At 49.8% G+C, this 17,417-nt stretch overlaps 1 protein-coding gene across 2 annotated transcripts in view; it reads right to left on the bottom strand.

The window, feature by feature from the left end:
* Positions 1-15,573, bottom strand: part of NOX5 (NADPH oxidase 5) — a 35,323-nt gene extending 19,750 nt beyond the window's left edge. The window contains exons 1-5 of one of the 2 annotated variants that reach the window (XM_042988515.1): positions 15,265-15,573; positions 9,531-9,654; positions 7,736-7,886; positions 2,907-3,117; positions 1,045-1,279 (exon numbers count right to left, since the gene is read on the bottom strand). In XM_042988515.1, coding sequence (XP_042844449.1) covers positions 1,045-1,279; positions 2,907-3,117; positions 7,736-7,886; positions 9,531-9,654; positions 15,265-15,314 — 771 coding nt within the window. In that variant the 5' untranslated portion in view covers positions 15,315-15,573. The other variant, XM_042988516.1, reaches the window with a different exon arrangement.
* Positions 15,574-17,417: the final 1,844 nt, after the last annotated feature.

Consider the following 17,417-nt stretch of genomic DNA (forward strand, 5'->3'; position numbering starts at 1 on the left):
GGGTGGCTCAGTCGGTTGAGCATCCGACTCTTGATTTCACCTCAGGTCATGAGCTCAACTGTTCAGTTGGTGGGTTCGAGTGCCGAGTCAGGCTCTGCACTGGCAGCATGGAGCCTGCTGGGGATTCTCTCTCTTCCTCTCTTTCTGCCCCTCCCCTGCTCACACTCTCTCTCTCTCTCAAAATAAACATTAAAAAAAAAAAAAAAAAACCCACATAAGAAGCTGATATTATCAAGAAGAGTATTTGAACTAAAGCTATACGTCCCTGATCATTAAGGATAACTCTTGCCACATAGTGTGCCGGAAGTCTAATAGCTAATGATAATAGGGCAGGCACATAATTACAAGTAAATGAGCATGAATTGGGTTATTGGAAGGGATTTTTGTTTTAATTGTAGGAGCAGAATCGAAACCACTTGGAGACCTCACTCCCTGGCCCAGAGTATCATATTCTGACTCATTAGCCTGGCATTCAAGGGCTCTTACAGCAGGCTCTCTGCTTGGAGCCCTGCACAAGAGCCAGCCCCACCTCCTCCAGGGTCCACCATAAGGCTGTTGTGAACATCAAACGGAAAGTGCTTAGCCCGGTGACTGTACAGAGTAAGTAAGTGCACAAAAATGCCAGCTGTGTTGGGCACCTGGGTGGCTCAGCCGGTTTGTGAGTTTGCCCCCCGCCCCCTCCCTTAGCGTGTCAGTCTCTGGGCTGACAGCTCAGAGCCTAGAGCCTGCTTCGGATTCTGCGTCTCCATCTCTCTCTGTCCCCTACCCCGCTCACGCTCTCTCTCTCTCCCTCTCGAGAACAAACTTAAAAAAAAATTTTTTTTTTAAATAAAATAAAAACGCCAGCTGTGCTTTACGTGCTGCGTGACTATGGACAAGCCACTGCCCCTCTCTGGGCCTCATGTCCACCGCGTATTGCCCCAGCTGACGTCTGAGGTGCCATCCTGCCCTGAGGCACCCCAGGTGTCCACCTGTCGGTCTATGAGGAACCTACATCATCAGTCCTCCCGCCCGCTTCCCTGCCCTGGGACGGCGGAGTGTTACCACGATGAAGCTGCAGTCAAAGTTGAGGCACTGGCCGCAGCCCTTGGCCACCATGACGCTGGCGCCCAGGGCCCGGTGCGCGCAGGCCGCCAGAGTGAAGAGCAGCACGTGGAGGCCCGCGTAGGCGGCCAGGCAGAGCAGGTGGCTGCGGTGGTTGTGCCAGTAGGCGGAGGTCAGAGGGCGAGGACGGCGACTGCGCGGCCGGGCGGCAGGGGGCGTCAGCCAGTGGGCGGCGCTGTGGGAAAGGGGCTCGGCTCAGGGGGACTCGGCCAGGCGGGCTGCGGCGGGCACCACCGAAGTCGGAACCTAGAGACCCCCCCCCCACCCCCCGACCCTTGTAACCGACCAAGTCTCTGGAGCCTCGTGGCAAGTGGGCCGGCTTCCCTTGACACCAGGAAACAGAGAGGTCAAGCGACTTGCTCACAGTCACACAGTTAGGTGAAGCCGAGATGGAACTCCCATCTGTCCGATGCCGCATCCACCATGGCTATTTTCAATACCTCCCTTACTTGCCAATTGGGGGGGTGGGGGGGGGGGGAAGGCAATCGAGAAGGATGGAAGAATCTGAGACGTGTTGTGGTGAATAACCCACAAGTAAGTTAATACACGAAAAGAATGAATTACAAAACCGGCACTTTTCAGACCTCGGAGTCAAACTTGGTGTGTTGTTACACCACGTCTATTTTATTTCCTCCGCAGCCCTTACCAATTTAGTACTTCCCTAGTTTATGCATTTGTTTATTGGTATCAATTACATATAAATTAACGGTGCCTGCTCCATCAAGCTGAATAAATGACTGCCTTTGCTAATTTGTGTGACCCCAGGTAAGTTACTTCAGGTGAGGTAACTAACTTCCTTTGGGGCGTTGCTATAAAATGCACTGGTATATTTGTATAAATGCCCAGCCCACAGTAGGTGCTTAATACTGTGAGGTTGATTCTGAAAAGACACTGTAGAAAACGGGGCAAGACCATAGCTGCCCCGCAGTACAAGACCTTTGTCCCCTATGAAAAAGAGGGCAAAGGCCGGACTTGGAGGGGCTAGGCAGAATGCAGCTGGGCGGGATTGGGCGAGGGTGGGGCGGGCTGGGACTAGGCAGGGTGCGGAGTGGTGGGGCCGGGCAGGGTGCGGCGAGGTGGGACTGGAGCATGGTGGGGCTGGGACTGGGCTGGGAAGGACCGGCCTGGGGCGGGGCGGGGGCGGGGACGGGCAGGACGGGAGAGGGCCACGGGTGGGGCGGGCCTAGGCAGGCTGGGCTGGATTGGGGTGGAGCGGGGCTGGGCGGGGCTGGAGCTGGTCACCGGTGGGACGGGCCTGGGCGGGGTAGGGCGTGGTGGGGCTGGGCCTGGGCGGGGCTGGAGCGCGTCACCGGTAGGACGGGTCTGGGCGGGGTCGGGCGTGGCGGGGCGGGGCCGGAGCGGGGCTAGGGAGCGGCTGGAGTGGGGTTGGGCGGGACTGGGCGGGGCCAGAGCGGGCTACGGGTGGAGCGGGTCTAGGCAGGGTAGGGCGTGGCGTGGCTGAAGGGGGGGGGGGGGTCACCGGTGGGACGGGCCTGGGCGGGGCTAGGGAGGGGCTGGAGCGGGCCACCGGTGGGGCGGGCCTAGGCAGGGTAGGGCGTGGCGGGGCGGGGCTGGAGCGGGCCACTGATGGGGCGGGCCTAGGTAGGGTAGGGCGTGGGGGGCGGGGCTGGGGTGGGCCGGGGGCGGGGCTGGGGTGGGCCTAGGGCGGGGCTGGAGCAGGATTGAGCCGGGCTGGCCGGGCTGGGGGCGGAGCTGAGGGATCCCCGGGGCCTCGGGCCTCTCTGCACACCTGAAGGGTAACCCCTACGCGGGCAGTGCCCACGCTGGAGACAGGGCCGCACCTGATGGTCAGGTTTTCCATGACCCCGGGGAAGCGCTGAAGCTCGTTCCGGAGCTCGTCGAAGGTGATGGCGCCGTTGTTGTCCTTGTCGGCCGACTCGAAGAGCGCCAGCGTCAGCTGGTCCAGCTTCTCGTCTGGCAGCGAGATGGCGCTCTCGCGCATGCACGATTGCAGCACGGTGCGCAGCTCATCCGCGTCGATGGAGCCGCTGCCTGTCCCAAGTGGGGATGAAGACGAGTGGGGGCCTCCCCGGGACCCCACTCTGTACCCGCAGACTCCCCTCCCCATACACAGCCATTGCATCGAGTGGCGAACGTTCCCTAATCGTCCACCTCCAGTTTTCTGCGAACCAACTCCCTTTCGGGGTATAGACCAGGCAATCAAAAAATACACAGTTATCACCCTCCTCTCAGCAACCTTCTATGGCTCCCTACTGCCCAGTTCAGACAAATAAACTCCTCTTAGCCTCAGTGCATGTCTTTCTCGAGAATCTGCAGCCTCCTAAGTACTGAGCTTCCAAGACCATCTGCACAGAAGATGCACTTGCTTGCTTAATTTGTAAGGATTACTCTGCTTAGAGTATTAATTATCCGGAAGCAAATTGTACGTGGGGTGGTGGTGAGGGAAAGTTCCCTGTTGCTCTCTCACTTGAAGCAGACCTTCCTCTTCCATGTTGTCCTGAGAGGCCACAGCTGGGCACTCAAGTCCAGCCACATGACTTTACATGAATATGGGTGACTGAGAGTGTGATGGGAAAAAGAAGCCAAATCTTTCCGCCGCGATGAGAATTACAGGCATATTTTTTTCTGTGTGTATTTCCATTCTTCATGAGCAGCGGGGCCTGTGATTAATGGGTTCTTGGCCTGTTGGGATGTAGACACACTTGAGGTAGCTTTGGATTTCTGCCCCTTGCTAACTGCTGGTGGGCTGTAAGTCCTTCGGAGTAGTGAAACTTACTTTGCTCATCTATAAAATGGGGATCATAATTCCTCCCTTTCAGAACTGGTTCAAGGATGATAGATCATTATATAGCACTTACTGCAGTATCTGGAAAAAAGTAGTTGCATATAAATGGAAAGTCTTTACTGGTATTGTGATCGTCAGGAAGACCCAAAGCCAAAGTCTCAAATCACATGCCAGGGCAGAGTCTAAAGTACCCCTCTCCAGTCACACTCCTGTCCTCGGCTTTCCTAGTCAAGAGCCACCATGCAACAGGTTTCTAACCACATCTGGAGCTCCAGTCCCTCCCCTGTCCCCTTCACACCCCGTCATCCATCCAACTTTATTCTCTCCTTGGCTAATTTCAAATCTAGGGTCCTCCTTCATAATTATTCTCAGACACACATTCTTCTTCCTTGTCCCGCTGTCCTTCTACTCCAATGACCTAAAAATATCCCATCTCTGAGGGAGTCTAGCCACCTGCTCTCTCCCTTCCTGCACCAGGACAGCTAATAGGACACTCCCGAAGAAAAGCACCCAAGAGGGCAGGAAGCTTTATCCCCAGCCAGAGCAAGGCCTTCAACTTGCCCTGCAACCCTCTCCTGCTTCTCTAGTGTGGTCACTCTCCTGCTGTCTGCAAGGACCACTTCTCACCTCCATGGCCATCCAGTCCCTCGCTGGATCTCAGAGAAAGCAGAAGCCACCGGAAGGGAATGCCCTCTAGTTCCTGCCATAAAACTGCAAATCTCCTTTCACCTGCCCTGCCCTGCCTTCCTCCCCACCACTGCCTGCTAGGAGAACGTGAGTGTGCCACTCCTCCCGTCACAAACCGACCTCTCCATCTGAGGTCATCGGTAAACCTCAGGAGCGAGCAAAGCTTGATGCTCAGAAAGCAGTCAGTGAGGACTGTCCCATGGAGACTGGGTGGGGTCTGAGGAAGATGTTCAGGAAGTGGGTATGGCCAACTGCCCACGTACTAGGGGAAGGGGGTCGATTTGGGGAATGGGTTCCAGGAATGAGGTCTGGCTAGATTGAGTCAGGTGCAGTGGGGAGCTAGAGAAATCCCATAGGCCAGAGGGCCCTGCCCAGCAGCAGGCCCGCACCTAGGTTGAGCTTTTCAGGATGCAAATCCAGCCCAGCGACTTCCCTGCTCAACACTCTTCAATGACTCCAACTGAGTACTGAGTACTCAGTACTGAGTACTGAGTACTGAGACTCCAACCCTTGGCCACTTGACCCTTGACCCGCACAGTCTGGCCTCCCCAACCATCCCAGTCTCACTGGGTGCCTCTTTCTCACTGCAGTATCCCTTCCTCTGATGATTCCAGGCCTTCAGAGATGTTTGCTGCCACGGAGTTGCCAAAGATTTAAGTGTATTTTTTTTTTCAAGTTTATTTATTTATTTTCGAGAGAGACAGAGAAGACAAGCAGGGGAGGGGCAGAGAGAGAGAGAGAAAGAGAGAGAGAGAGAGAGAGAGAGAGAGAGAATCCCAAGCAGGCGCCTCAGAGTTGCCAAAGATTTAAAAGCAGGATGTTCATGGGGGCGGCTCAGTCGGTTGAGCATCTGACGCTTGATTTTGGCTCAGGTCATGATCTCACAGTTTAAGGTTGAGTCCCCCATCTGTCTCTGCGCTGACAGCATGGAGCCTGCTCGGGATTCTCTCTCTTCCCCTCTCTCTCTGCCCCTTCCCTGCTGGTGCTCTCTCTCTCTCTCTCTCTCAAAAATAAATAAATAAATATTTAAAAAAAAAAGTGGCGGGAAGGGGGAGACAAATTGTCCATTTTGGTAATGGAGTTTGAGTAAACAATAACACATAGTGGCTGACACCTATAAAGGGTGTATCCTGTGCTGGGCACTGTTCTGAGTTTACACAAGTTAACTAATTTAATCCTATCAACCTCATGAGTATATACTGTTATTATAACCATTATTCTCATGTCATAGGTAAAAAAAACCCTGAAGCACACAGAAGTTAAGTATCTTGCCCAAGGCTCACCATAATAATTATTATTTTTTTAATGTTTATTTATGTTTGAGAGAGAGAGATCAGCGCGAGCAGGGGAGGGGCAGAGAGAGGGGGACAGAGGACTTGAAGCAGGCTCCATGCCGACAGTAGAGAACCTGTTGTGGCGTCTGAACCCACGAACCGTGAGATCATGACCTGAGCCGAGGTCGAATGCTTAACCGACTGAGCCACCCAGGCGCCCCCACCATGATTATTAATAAGTGATGGAGCTGATTTCTGAACTCAGGCAGCCTGACCTCCGAGTCAGAGATCTTAACTCCTAGACTCTGCGGCATGGGACCCAGGATCAATATATACATACAGTGGAATATGATGTGGCCACAGGAAGTAATGCTGTAACCACACTAAGTTACCACTTAGTAGCCAGGGTGGCTACAATTAGAAAAACAACAACAACAACAACAACAACAACAACAGAAAGTAACGAGTGTGGGCAAGATGTGAACAAACTGGAGCCCTCGTGCATGGCTGGTGGGAACGTCATGCGTTACAACCTCTGTGGAAGACTACGGCGTTCCTCAAAAGACTAAAAATAGAACTACCATTTCATCCAGCAATTCTACTTCTGGGTCGGTGCCCAAAAGGATGGAAAGCAGGGTCTCTGAAGACCTACACCCGTATTCATAAGAGCATCATTCGCAATAGTCGAGAGGTGGAAGAAACCCAAGGGTCCGCTGATGGATGTATAAACAAAACATGGGTCTATCCACACAATGCAATATTGTCCAGCCTTAAAAAAGAATTAAGTCCCGTCACATAGTACAACATGGGTGAACCTTGAAGACATTATGCCTAGTGACATAAGCCAGTCACAGAAGGACAAGTATTCTATGATTCCACTCATATGAAATACCCTAGAATAGTCAAATTCTTACAGACAGAAAATAAAAGTGGTTGCCAGGAGCTGGGGAGGGAGGAATAGAAGCTCGTGAGTGTTTAATGGGTATAGAGTTTGGGATGATGAAAAAGGTGTGAAGATGGGTGGCGGTAATGATCGTTCAACAAGGTGAATGCACTTAATGCTGTTGACCTGACATTTAAAAAATGGTGAAAGTGGGGGCTCCTGGGTGGCTCAGTCAGTTAAGCGTCAGACTTGGGCTCAGGTCATGATCTCACAGATCGTGGGTTCGAGCCCCGCGTTTGGGCTCTGTGCTGACAGCTGGGAGCCTGGAGCCTGCTTTGGATTCTGTGTCTCTCTCTCTGCCCCTCCCCCCTTGCACTCTGTCTCTCTCTCTCTCAAAAATAAATAAAAACATTTTTAAAATGGTGAAAGTGGTAAATTTAATGTTATGTATATTCTGCTACAGTAAAAATGATGTTACAAAGCAATACAAATGTTTATATTGTTTAGTAAGAAAAGGCAGTATGCATAGTATAATCCCATTTTTTAATTTAAAAATGTGTGTGTGTGTGTGTGTGTGTGTGTGTGTGTGAGTGTGAGTGTGTGACAGAGATCAACTAGAAAGCAGTAGAGAAAAATGTTATGGGTGATTTTTGCTTTCTTCTTAAAACCATTCTGTATCATCTAAAATGTTCACAGTGGACTTAACGTTCTTATTATAATATGGAAAAAGCAATGAAGCAATTTCTTTTTTCAAACATAGAAAAGAACAAAAGAAAGTTCTGGATTCTGGTGAGTTGAATCAAAGGCATTTGTCTCCTGGGCTAGAATGGCCCCTTCTCGCCACCTTCCACAAAAGGGAGGCAGAGATCAGACAGAGAGACGGGTCGGGGTCACGCCGAGGGAGACAGCCATCAGCCTGGCCTGGAGAAAACAATCCTGTTCTGCCCCAGAGACGCTGAGATGGGTCGGTTCCTTTTGTCCCCTCCCACTGAGGCCACCCCCGCCCCCAAGAGCCCTTACCGTCAACGTCGTACACCTGGAAGAGGAATTTGAGTTTGTCCATGGGGTTGCCGTGGATGAGCAGGGTCAGCGCCTCCAGCAGCTCCTGGAGCGTGATGGTGCCACTTCCATCGGAGTCAAACAGGGCGAAGAATCTCTCGGCAAAGAAGGACTGTGGCCAGAGAAGGGCGGGAAGAGGCACAGCGTGGACTCGGGGCCTGCGCTTTGAAGTCGCGCGGTGTGCGCGCGCGCATGCGCCCTGGGGTGGTGGGATTCCGGCAGGACTCCGTCCGGTGCGTGGGGTGTGATCGCAGGGTGTGATCTGTTTGCTTGGCCACACTAGGGGGCGGTGTCCATGGCCCATCCTGCCTGCCTAGAGCAAGTTCGGACTCCCGGTGGAAGAACTATTCAGATCCCTGCAGGGAGGATGGACTTGTGTCTGGGCCTCAGGCCCTCTGCCGGCACGGCAGCCTGGTCATTTGTACGGACTGTCTCCTACCTGCCATCGCCCCCATCAGCCTTGCAGTTCAGACCCCTCAACCTGCAAAAAGGGTCAGACAGAAGGTCCCCTGCAGGCTCCTCCCAGGTCCTGTCTCATCCCCTTGGGGTGAACACGAGGGATGAGTGAACCAGGACGGTCTTGGAGGATGGTGCTTGAACACCTGTGTCTCGCCTGTACTAACTGTTTAAGCTGCCGGTAGCCTACACTTCAGGCTTGTTCTTAAGCGCCAATTCACTCACTCTATTCATTCATTCATTCATTCATTCATTCATTCATTCGGCAGCCATGTCCCGCACAGCTCCTGCCTGCCGGGCCTGGTGATAGACACTCAACACAGAAATTAAGACACGCTGGGTCAGAGCCCCAGATATACCAAGCGCAGACGCTCCCCTCGGGGCGGGGGGAGGGGTTCGTAGGGTTCAGGTCTCACCTAAGGGGACCGTGAGGAGTTTACAAGCGCCAAGTGGGGGCCAAAGTCGGCTGTAGACAGTCAGCCCTGCCTTGGCTCTCCTCTTTCTTCCCTAGATCACTGGGTAAGACCTTAATCAGTCTCCACCATCTTGAATGGTCTTTATCTTAAGGTATTTTGCAGCCTCCTGTTGAGAGTGTAATGTTCTGCCAGGCAGGTCTTTTTTTTTCCTTCCCCATGTTCCCTATATAGAAGGAGGCATGGCATTTAGAGCTCTTAGCAGCATCCCTGCTAGCAGCAAGTGAGGGGCCCTCTGGTCCAAACGGGGACATGTAGATGGTCCCTGGCCCGCCCCTATCAAGGACACAGGCCACCACCAGATGCCAGCCCACAAAACAGGTGGGGAGAGGTTGACATTTGCCGGCTCACTCCCCCTGTCTCTCTGTGGATGTCTCCCCAGTCTGCCCGGCATGCAGGCTGTTCCAGGGATGGGCAGAGACCCTATCAAATGGGAGAGGAACGGGGACAGTGTGGGAGTCTCACGGATACAAACCATTGAAAAACATTATTTCTTGGAAGGAGGCTTACGTACACGATAGCATCAACTCTGCCCGTGAGGCTGGTGGAAAATATGAGGCCAAAAATATTTCTTAAGATTTGGCAAGCTGCTGATACCCAACTTCACATGTTGTTTTGAAGACCTCAGGAGGCCATGGCTACCAAAGGGACGGCGGGCATCGGTAGCAGAGACAGAAACGTCCTCCAATCCTGCTTAGAGGTGGGGCCTAGAGCCCCGAGGACGCCCGGGGAGCGATCTTTCCCTCCTTGTGACGTACTGTGTCCCTGAGAGCTGGATGGCTCTTCCCTTATGAACGCGGGGCCCTACTTCTGGAGCGAACACTTGCCTCTTTCACATTCAAGGCTGTTTTGAATTCTTGCAGGTTGATCTCCCGGTCTTCTCCCGCAATGGTCTCAAACTGGTGTGTCACCCACTGAAGCCACTTGGCGTCCTCCTCGGCACTCATGGTGCTTGAGACAAAGGAGACAGGTTTATGGGCTTGGGGTGGCCAAGGGCTCCGGGTGGTTCCAGGCCCTGTGCCTTCTTCTAACGAGGGCCTCGGGCCTTCCATGGGCTGGATCAGTCTCCCCAGGACTGCTGAGTCCCTGTCTCTCCCTTCCATCTGACATCAGCCAGCCTGGGCTCGTGTCTCCTTAGGTTTCGGAATGATAGGGTCCCAGTGAGATGGAGTCCAGATTGTGGGCATAAGGTCAGAGAGTGGCACACTCTGGGAATGCCATTAACATGGTGACAATCCTCCCCCACCTCACATTTGCACAGCTCTTTAGTGTTTTCCAAATACCTCCCACCCACCACTTCATTTGGTCTCTGTCACCCTCTGGTGGGTCACGACATTTTATAAGGAGAAAATAGATTCCGAGCAGTTGAGTACTTTAGCAAAATTTATTCAGCCAGTGAGAGAAAGAGAGAGAGAGAGAGAGAGAGAGAGAGAGAGAGAGAGAGAGAGAGAGAAAGTGAGCGCTCAAATCCAAGGCTGGCGTGTTTTCCATCATGCCCCAGAGCCCCCACCCTTTGCTTGAATATTTCTAGTACACTCCATGCCAGGACTCAGGCCTCGGGTCTTGACTCTCTGGGTCCAGGGCATATTCTATGATGTTCCAAGGGTATCAGTGGGCAGACACCCTCCCAGATGACCTAGCTATACAATGACCTGAACAGAGGTTAGTGATAAATGAGGACACCACTTTCTGTGGCATCAGAATCCGACAAACCAGAATTGAGACTGTGACTGAGGATATATAACATCCTGTTGCTATCAACTTCCCTCTGAGAGAATGGCTTTGTCTATATCCCATGAGTTCAATATAACCTTAAATGATTTAGCTACAATTGATCCTCATTATTTGCAGATTCCGTATTTGTGAATTCGCCTATCTGTTACACTTTACCTGTGGCCCCTAAATCAATGCTTGTGGCATTTTTGCAGACATTGTGGACTTGAGCAGAACAGTGATAAACTTGAGCTGCCCAATGTACACGTTCCCAGCTGGGGTTGAACAAAGTGATGCTCTGCCTTCTTGTTTTCAGCTCTCATATTATGAACAAGTGTCCTTCTCATGATCTACTGAGTGCTGCAAGAGTTGAATTTTTGTGCTTTTTGTTGGTGATCTTGCTTTGTGTGGTGTTTTTTTTTTTTTTTTTTTTTTTTTTTTGAGAGAGAGAGAGGTCTCAAGTGAGCAAGGGCGGAGAGAGACAGAGACAGACAGAGAGAGAGAAGTGGGGCTCACCCAACGTGGGGATTGTGCTCACCAGAAGCAGGGTTCGTGCTCACCTGAAGTGTGGGCTCAAGTTCACCCGATGCCAGACTTGAACTCACAAACCGTGAGATCATGACCTGAGCCGAAGTCAGATGCTTAACTCGCTAAGCCACCCAGGTGCCCCATTTTTTTCATTCTTAAAAAAAATTGGGGGGACACGTGGGTGGCTCAGTCGGTTGAGCATCCGACTTTAGCTCAGGTCATGATCTCCCAGTTTGTGAGTTCAAGCCCCGTGTCAGGCTTTGTGCTGACCACTCAGAGCCTGGAGCCTGCTTTGGATTCTGTGTCTCATTCTCTCTCTGCCCCTCACCCACTTGTGCTCTATCTCTCAAAAATAAATAAATGTAGAAAAAAATTAAAAAAACTTTTTTTTTCGGATGCCTGGGTGGCTCAGCCGATTAAGTGTCTGACTTTGGCTCAAGTAATGATCTCAAGGTTCATGGGTTCGAGCCCTGCATCGGGCTCTGGGCTGACAGCTCAGAACCTGGAACCTGCTTCGGATTCTGTGTCTCCCTCTGTCTCTCTGCCCCTCCCCTATTCATGCTCTCCCTCTCTCTCAAAAATAAATAAATAAAAATTAAAAATAATAATAATAAAAAAAAATTTTTAGGGGCGCCTGGACGGCTCAGTCAGTTAAGTGTCTGACTTCGGCTCAGGTTATGATCTCACGGTTTGTGGGTTCGAGCCCAGAGTGGGGCTCTGTGCTGACAGCTTGGAGCCTGAAGCCTGCTTCAGATTCTGTGTCTCCCTTTCTCTGTCTCTGCCCCTACTCTGCTTGTGCATGCGCACTCTCTCTCTCAAAAATAAATGAACATAAAAAAATTCTTAATTTTTTTTTTTCTTACAGGGGACACACAATGTTACATTAGTTTTCAGGTGTATAATGTATCTCTACATGCTATGCTGTGCTCACAGCCAGTGTTAACTACCATCTGTCACCATGTAACATGATTACAATGTCATTGAATACATTCCCTGTGTTGCACCAGGGATTTTGCTCTTTAAAATGGCCCCAAGAGTGATGCTGAAATGCTGGCTAGCACTCCTCAGCACAAAAAGGCCGTGATATGCCTTATGGAAAAAATATGTGTATTAGGTAAGCTTTGTTCAGACATGAGTTTTAGCACTGTGGACTGTGAGTTCTACGTTAACAAATCAACAACTTATATTCTTTTTTTTTTTTTTTTTTTTTTTTACATTTTATTTATTTTTGAGAGAGAGTGAGCACAAGTGGGGGAGGGGCAGAGTGAAAGGAAGACACAGAATCTGAAGCAGGCTTCCGGCTCTGAGCTGTCAGCACTGAGCTGGACGTGGGGTTCAAACTCACAAACCGTGAGATCATGACCTGAGCCGAAGTTGGATGCTTAACTGACTGAGCCACTCAGGCGCCCCTCAACAACTTACATTCTTTTTTTTTTTTTTTTTAATGTTTATTTATTTCTGAGACAGAGAGAGACAGAGCATGAGTGAGGGAGGGGCAGAGAGAGAGGGAGACACAGGCTCTGAGCTGTCAGCACAGTGCCCGACGTGTGGCTCGAACTCACAAACCATGAGATCACGACCTGAGCTGAAGTCAGTCTCTCAACCAACTGAGCCACCCAGGCGCCCCAACAACTTACATTCTTAAAGGAGGCTTTAACCACAAGCACACATAAAACAGGGTTATATATTGAGGGGTGCCTGGCTGGCTCAGTTGGTAGAGTGTATGACTTTTTTTTTCTAAGTTTTATTTATTTATTTTTTGAGAGAGAGAGAGAGAGCAGGGGAGGGGCAGAGAGAGAGGGGGGCAGAGGATCTGAAGCAGACTCCAGGCTCTGAGCTGTCAGCACAGAGCCTGACACGGGGCTTGAACCCACGAATCATGTCCCATGTGGGGCTCGAACTCACGAACCATGAGATCATGACCTGAGCCAAAGTCAGACACTTAACCGACTGAGCTACCCAGGCACCCTGGAGTGTGTGACTCTTGATCTGGGGGTCATGAGTTTGAGCTCCACATTGGGTGTAGAGATTATAAATGAGTAAACTTAAAAAAAAACAAACAAACCCAAGGCTATACATTGATTTTTTGACAAAAACGTTGCACCCAGATGTTAGCAAGGACTTAACCCTGTATTTTCCCTAGGAGCAATGGCTCAGAATTCCCTAATTCATTGTTTTCAATGACTTTATAGGACACAACTGCCATGAATAATGAGAATCAACTGTATTTATATATTAAATTTAAAAATAAACAAGCTAACTTTCACTTAAGGAACTGGGAAAAAAAATACACACACACAATAAATAGAAGGATTGACTATTAAGTAGAAAGTCTGAAATTCAGGAACTAGAAAACTGAATAAAGTCAAAATAATAAATTTATTTTGATTCGGGCAATGATTTCACAGATGTATCCATATGCTAAAAGCTCATCAAACTGTTCGCTTTAACTATGCAGTTTGTTTTTTGTCAATTATGCTTCAACTCAGTGAAAAAAGAAGTTGGGTCTTGGAAAAGTCTGAATAGAAAAACATGATTAAAGAAAAAAAAGTGAAAGAAGTACATTAATATTGAGAAAGGCAATAAAAATGGAGGCGCTACAGAAATGGAAGAGTATTGTGTGTAGATTTTTGGTGAACTCAGGGACATGAATCGATTTCAAGAGGAAGTAACAACCTGAACAGACCAAAAATCATTTAAGAAAGGAGAAAGGCAGTGAAATGTTAACCCTTTACAATAATATCAGGCCCAGCTTGTTGTTACAGCTGAGTCCTAGCCAATCTTCAAAGAATAAGTCCAATGCCAAATCATCTCAGACGGTAAAAAATAATGGTAAGACTCCCAATTTACTTTACAAAGCCAGCATTACCCAATCCCGATGAAGATAGCATACAAAAAAGCAAGCAAGCAAGCAAGCAAGCAAGATAGATGGATAGATAGAAAATTCTAGACGAATGTAACTTGTAGAGATGCAAAACTCCAACTAAAATACAACCAAGCTAAACCCTGGGGTTTACTTAAAAAATAATAGGGGCGCCTGGGTGGCTCAGTCCGTTGAGCGTCCAACTTCAGCTCAGGTCATGACCTCACAGTTTGTAGGTTCGAGCCCCATTTCGGGCTCTGTGCTGACGGCTCAGAGCCTGGAGCCTGATTCAGTTTCTATATCTTCCTCTCTCTCTCTGCCCCTCCCCTTCTCACACTCTGTCAATCTCTCTCTCAAAAAAATAAACATTAAAAAAAATTAAAAAAAAATAATCCACCTTTATCACGAAGGACTTTTCCCAGCAATACAAGGATAGTTCACTGTTAAGTAATCTATGAAGTGCCCTCTGCTGGCCAGTAGTGCAGTATGGGAGGAGTAGTGATTCCCAAACTGTGATACATGCCTGTCAGAAACAGGGAGGGCTTTGCTAAGATGCCCATTCTGACTCACCAACTTCGGCGCAGAGGGGCTGGGAATCCGCACGTGTAACCAAGCACCCTGGAAGTTTGCGACCCACAGTGAGGGGTCTAGGCTCACACCTGGAGAACTGCTGCCCTGAAGGTTAAAGCCCCACTTACTTCACCTCTCGGGACCTAGAGGAAGGCATTCCACAAAGCAGAGAGAATTCTGGAAAACAGGCTGCATTGCATGCAGGTGCTAACCCAGGGAGGGTGGGGATGGGTTTCTGATGTTCACCACCCCCTTCTCAGAAATATGAGTGTTTCGGGCCTGCAGAATGAGAAGAAATTCTGGGAGGCTGGTGGAGAAGAGGCTGGAACAGCTGGCAGGAAGGAAGGAGGGAGGGCATGGGGGAGAAAAGAAGGAGACAGAAGTCCTCGACAACGAGCGAGGAATCCAGATTTCATAGCTCCAGGGGAACAGTATGCTCACCAGAGGCCAGAATTTTCCTCAGGAGACCAGGATTCTGGGTCCGGGCTTGCTTGGCCCTAACTGAATAATAACTGGCCCCATGCACTCTAGTTTCCTCATCTGTAAAATGTGACAAGCATTCTTCCAACAAGAGCTGCCGCGGGGATCACACGAGGTGCCATTTGGGAAAGTGCAACTGGCAAACACTGTACAAGTGCCAGATATCGTCGTTAGTCTGATGATGTCGATGCCCGATTTTACAGATGTGAAAACAGGCCCAGAGAGGTCTGGTGACTTGCCCAAGATTGCACAGCTTGCTAGTGACCAGGCAAGACCAGGCTTGGGTCTCCTCACTTCTGTCCCGGGCAGATGATCATCCTTTGTAGCTCACCCCATCTCCAAAGGCAAAAGAACCCTTGCCTTTCCCTTATCGCTGGCATGGAAAGCTAGACAAATGAGCCACTTACCCTCTGCAACTTTCAAGGTCTGGTTGGGCTGGGTCTCCCGGTGTGCTCATCCTTTCTCCTGTTTTCTAGACCACAGAGAGGCTGTGGTCTGTACGGCAGCCTGCGTCGAGGAACCCACAGTTCACTTCTCTCCAGCTCCTCCTCTTCCTGAGTCTTCTAAAGCCCTGCTCACACCCACAGCCCCTCGGTCACCCACGTGTTGGTCACTGGCCAACTTGCTCCTGAGAAATTCCAACAAGGAGCCTATTGCGAGAGTGGGGCAAGGATTTATCTGGAAAGATGTTGGCTGTCTTCCATCTGGCCCGATATCTTGCATTTCCCCTCCCTCAAGGAGATCAGTAGGTAGGAGATCTAGAAATGCACCATGCAATAATGATAATAATAATAATAATAATAATAATAAATCACCAATAAGTCAGAGTAGACTCTGCTCAGCACCTAATGAGCCAACTGAGACTTCATTGATCCCAATAGCATTGATTACCAACAGAAATGTTGAAGTACTCACTCTGAGCCATGCAGTGTGCTAAGGACTGTATACACAGCGTTCAGGTAAATATATAACACAGTGCTGTCTGGTGGGCATTATCATCATTAAGCCACTGAAGAGGAAAGTGGGGCTCTGAGATGTGAAATAACATGTCCAGATGGCGTGGCAGGCAGGCATTCAACCATGGTAGGCTAACTCCGGAGACTGTGTTTTTATTTTAATGTTTATTTATTTTTGAGGGAGGGGAGGGGGAGAGGGGCAGAGAGACGGAGACACAGAATCCGAACCAGGCTCCAGGCTCTGAGCGGTCACCACAGAGACCAACACAGGGCTCCAACTCTCGAGCTGTGAGATTGTGGACCTGAGCCGAGGTCAGAAGCTGAACCTTCTGAGCCCCCCAGGCGCCCGTGGAGACTGTATTTAACTACCCAGGGAGCAAAGCTCAGTCCCAAAGTACTGAGTAAAAACATATTGAAACAGTCCTGTGAAGAGGTTGCCAGTTCAAGGGACCTGGGGAGGGAGGGAGGTCTGTGAGCTCTATTTGCTAAAAACCTAAGAGAGATTATACAAACACAAAGCCATGCTGCAACTAAAATTTGAAGTGCTTTTTACTTTTTGTCCTGCCTGGCAAGAGATCAGCTGAGGCTGAACATCTGTGGCAGATTAGGACCCCCGACTGGTGATTTTAGAGGTCTCTGGTTAATTTCCAAAATGAGGGCAATAATAATTGTTGAGTTTATTTATTGTGAGAGACAGAGAGGAGGAGAGGGGCAGAGAGAGAAAGGGGAGGGAGAATCCCCATCAGGCTCCGCGTTGGCAGTGGCCGCTCGGCTAGAACTCACGAACTAGGAGATCATGAGGGGGAAATCAAGAGGCGGACACTTAACCAACTGAGCCACCTAGGTGCCCCAGGGAACGTGTAGTTTACGTTAAATCTCCTTACAGCTTGCAGCCCATTGATACACACCTGAAACATACAGAACGTGACCTTCCTCCAAGAACTCATGGCTGCCTTAGTGCCTTAATATTTATGTTTGATATTATTAAAGACTAAAAGTAACTTTAGTTACTTAACAGCAGCTAGCTTCTCAAGATCCTGAAAGCCCTGCTTCCAAATTCCTTAGAGACTTATGCTCTCTCTAACCGCCCCCCCCCCCCCCAATTAAAAAGTATATAATCAGTCACTCCTCACAATCCCAGCACGGCTCCTTCTGCCCACGGGTCCTGTCCCTGTGCCATAATAAAATCACCTTTTTGCAGCAAAAACATCTCAAGAATTCTTTCTTAGCCATTCTTTCATGAACCCCAAACTCCCAAATTTCATAATTTCATCGCCATGATCTTGGTTTAGGCTTCATGTGCTTTCCTTCGACTCAGGATCAGAAAGACCTTCAAGGTCGTAGAGCTTAACCAACCTTTTTTTAGCTTAAGTCTCTCTTCTGTCCTTCCCCAACCACACTTGGTGGTCGCCAGCCCTGACTTTGCACACCCCCAGTCACAGGGGGATCACTTGCTTGGGAAGTAGCAAATGGGGGGCTATTTTGAGCATTCAAATAGTGTTCCTCTGTTCTAGAGTGAAGAGAGAAATAGAAACTTCCATTAAGTGACTTTAGAAACTATGTGTAGGAAATGGAAAATTCTTTTGAAGAAATAGGCAAAGCAG

This window comes from Panthera tigris, chromosome B3 (genome assembly GCF_018350195.1).
Source record: "Panthera tigris isolate Pti1 chromosome B3, P.tigris_Pti1_mat1.1, whole genome shotgun sequence".
Classification (NCBI taxonomy): Eukaryota; Metazoa; Chordata; class Mammalia; order Carnivora; family Felidae; genus Panthera; species Panthera tigris.